This window comes from Rhinopithecus bieti, unplaced genomic scaffold (assembly GCF_001698545.2).
Source record: "Rhinopithecus bieti isolate Rb0 unplaced genomic scaffold, ASM169854v2 scaffold_20098, whole genome shotgun sequence".
Taxonomy (NCBI): domain Eukaryota; kingdom Metazoa; phylum Chordata; class Mammalia; order Primates; family Cercopithecidae; genus Rhinopithecus; species Rhinopithecus bieti.
In genome coordinates, this window is record NW_016810571.1 from 596661 (window position 1) to 599328 (window position 2668).

The 2668-nt window shown below is 56.5% G+C and overlaps 1 protein-coding gene across 6 annotated transcripts in view; it reads left to right on the forward strand.

Moving 5' to 3' along the window:
- Positions 1-274: 274 nt before the first annotated feature.
- ARHGAP44 (Rho GTPase activating protein 44) overlaps positions 275-2668 on the forward strand; it is a 214158-nt gene continuing 211764 nt past the window's right edge. For 5 of the 6 annotated variants that reach the window (XM_017892363.1, XM_017892361.1, XM_017892365.1 and 2 more), the window contains exon 1: positions 275-657. In XM_017892363.1, coding sequence (XP_017747852.1) covers positions 626-657 — 32 coding nt within the window. In that variant the 5' untranslated portion in view covers positions 275-625. The remainder of the gene's footprint in view (positions 658-2668) is intronic. The other variant, XM_017892364.1, reaches the window with a different exon arrangement.

Below are 2668 nucleotides of genomic sequence, written 5' to 3' on the forward strand. Positions count from 1 at the left end.
ATGACGGACAGATGCTCACTTTCTTTATTTGCTGTTGTATTCTTGGTTCCACTTTGCCATTTTTAAAACAGGAAAACGTTTCCCTTACTTGAACGCTGAAGTGCAAAACTGCTGTGGACGCTGCCTTCTTCCACCTCCACACTCCACTGTCCTTGCAAACTTTGGACAGGGGAAAGGTGGGCACGGGGCGCGAAACTACAAGTCCCGGCATAAACGGCGTTCTCCGCACAGGCGCACGGGGACAGCCCGGCCAGCCGGCCAGCCAGCCTGCGGAGACTCCCGGGTCCCCGCGCCGGACTGGGACTGGGGGCAGGCAGCCCGGGCGGAGCGGGCTGGTGCCGAGGGCGGCCCCGGGCATTGCTCTGCCCCGGGCATTGCGTGGCGCGCGTGAGGGGGATGCGGCAGGAGGCGGCGCGGCGGGAGGTGGAGTAGGCGGCGGTGCCCTCGGGAGGGAGCTGCGCGCGGGCCAGACGGCTCCCGGAGGCACCGCAGTGCCGCCGCCGTCGCCCAGGAGGCTCCGCGCGGGAGCCATGTAACCCTGCAGCGGGCTCCGGGCTGCTCCGTCCTTCCTCAGCTCCTGGGCTAGCGCAGCAGCGGGGCCACGGTGAAGAAGCAGTTTAATCGCATGTGCCAGCTGGCCAACCAGACGGTGGGCAGGTAGGTCACCCGCGGGCACCGGGGCCGGTGCGCGCCCGCGAGGCTGCATCCGCCGGGGCGCGCAGGTGATGGATCCCGCCCAGCCTCCTGTCCTCCTTCCTTCCGTCCCTTTCCCTGCAGCAGCTCCCTTCAGGCGCTGCTCGCAGGCGCGACGCCTCCTCCCTGAACTTCACAGACCCCAGAGCCCTTCACACGCGCCGCCTTCTGCTCCGGGCTCCGGTTGCCAAGCGCAAAGTGTGACGCATCCTTTACCTGCGTCCCCGGCTGCCCCTTCGCTTCGTCCTCCCTGCCTTTCCCCGGGACTCCCTTCTCCCTCTGGCCGCGTATCTTCCTGGAAACAGGTGTTTGCTCAGATTGTGCTGGAGGCAGCCGAACCGCAGTCGGTCTCCGGAGATCTCTTTCCTCCCCTCCCCTGCGCGGAGTTCAGGGCTGTTCCCGGGTCCAGGGAAAGTGCTGGGCCTGGTCGGCCTGCCCCTCCCGCCGTGTTTATTTTCAGGCACTATGACTGTATGAAATTCTGGATCGCTTTCCTGGCCGGGTTTCTTAAGGCGTTTGGTTGGGGGAAAGAGTGAGGGGTGGGAGAGGAAAGAAGGTGCTGGTGAAATGGCGTTGCTGCCTGCTTGGTGTTAAGACTGATTTCAGTGGAGGGAGGGAGGCTACAAAAACGAGGCCCAAGTCCTCGGGATGATGAGAATCGCAGCCAGGTGGGGGGGGGGGACAGAGGCCCCACAGTCAGAAGAGTCAGGCCCTGGGAAGCTGCAAGACCCCGCCTGCTGCCATCACGGTGAAAATGGGCTATATCTGGACTCCAGGAGCGGCTCTGCAGGGTGCCAACATCTATTAAGGTTACGTAAAAATCCTGGTGGGTCTCTCCCAAGACTAGACATTCTTTGAACACAGGATCGTTAGGTAGAGGGGATTTTTCCTGGAATCCGTACTCCTGGGGAGGGATTTCCGTTGCTGCTGTGGCAAAGGAATTCAGGTGTGCAGTTCTAAAGCAATCAGAAAGCAAAGAATCCAGCCTTGGGTGCAGTTCAAATGCAAGCTCAACGCATCGAGGGCTCTCCACTAGGTTTACGGAGAAACCAAATACCTTTCTTGGGTGGGAAGTGGAGCCTGAATTGGCGCCTGGTAGGATGGGGTTGGGGACATCCCTGGGGAATAGGGGACATCTGAAATCCCATCTAAGCATACTGCCCTAGTTACAGTGGGCATTTGAGGGCAGGGGATGCGGTGGCTTCTTATGCTTCCAGGGATTCCAGATGGTTTCCAAGTAACAGTGTCTAAAATTGACTTGGATTCATTTTTCCTTCCCAAACACATGTACTTTTAACATGAGGGGGAATTTATGAATAGCAGAGTCAGATTAGCCCAGATTTCTGGCATGGTATTGCCACAGATATAGCCTCACGTGGACTGCCTTTTGATGTGTTGGATGCCGAGATAGTGTTTCCTGGTATTCGTTGTTTAGCAGATGACAGTCAAGCTGACCCGTCTTTAATGTCTTGGCTTCTTCATCACCCTGCAGGCGGGCATTGACCATCACCTTAGACCAGCCAAGTGACCAGGAGGCCCCTGACACCAGACTTGGGTTGCTGCTTTCTCTGGGTCTTGGGGTTTCAGTGCAGTGCTAGAATCTAAATGTTCAGAACTTCTCCAGGGCCTATGGTAGAGGAATTACTTTGCCATAACATATGAGTGTGCTCATCTTTATAAGATAATCCAAATTGTTTTCCAAAGTGGTTGTTCTAATTTAAACTCTCACCTTCTAAGTTCTGGATGATCTTGTTGATCCACAGTTTCTCCATATTTGGTGATATGGTTTGGCTGTGTCCCCACCGAAATCTCAGCTTGAATTCTATCTCCCAGAATTCCCACATGTTGTGGGAGGGACCCAGGGTGAGGTAATTGAATCACGGAGGCCAGTCTTTCCTGTGGTATTCTTGTGATAGTGAGTAAGTCTTATGAGGTCTGATGGGTTTATCAGGGGTTTCTGCTTTGGCTTCCTCNT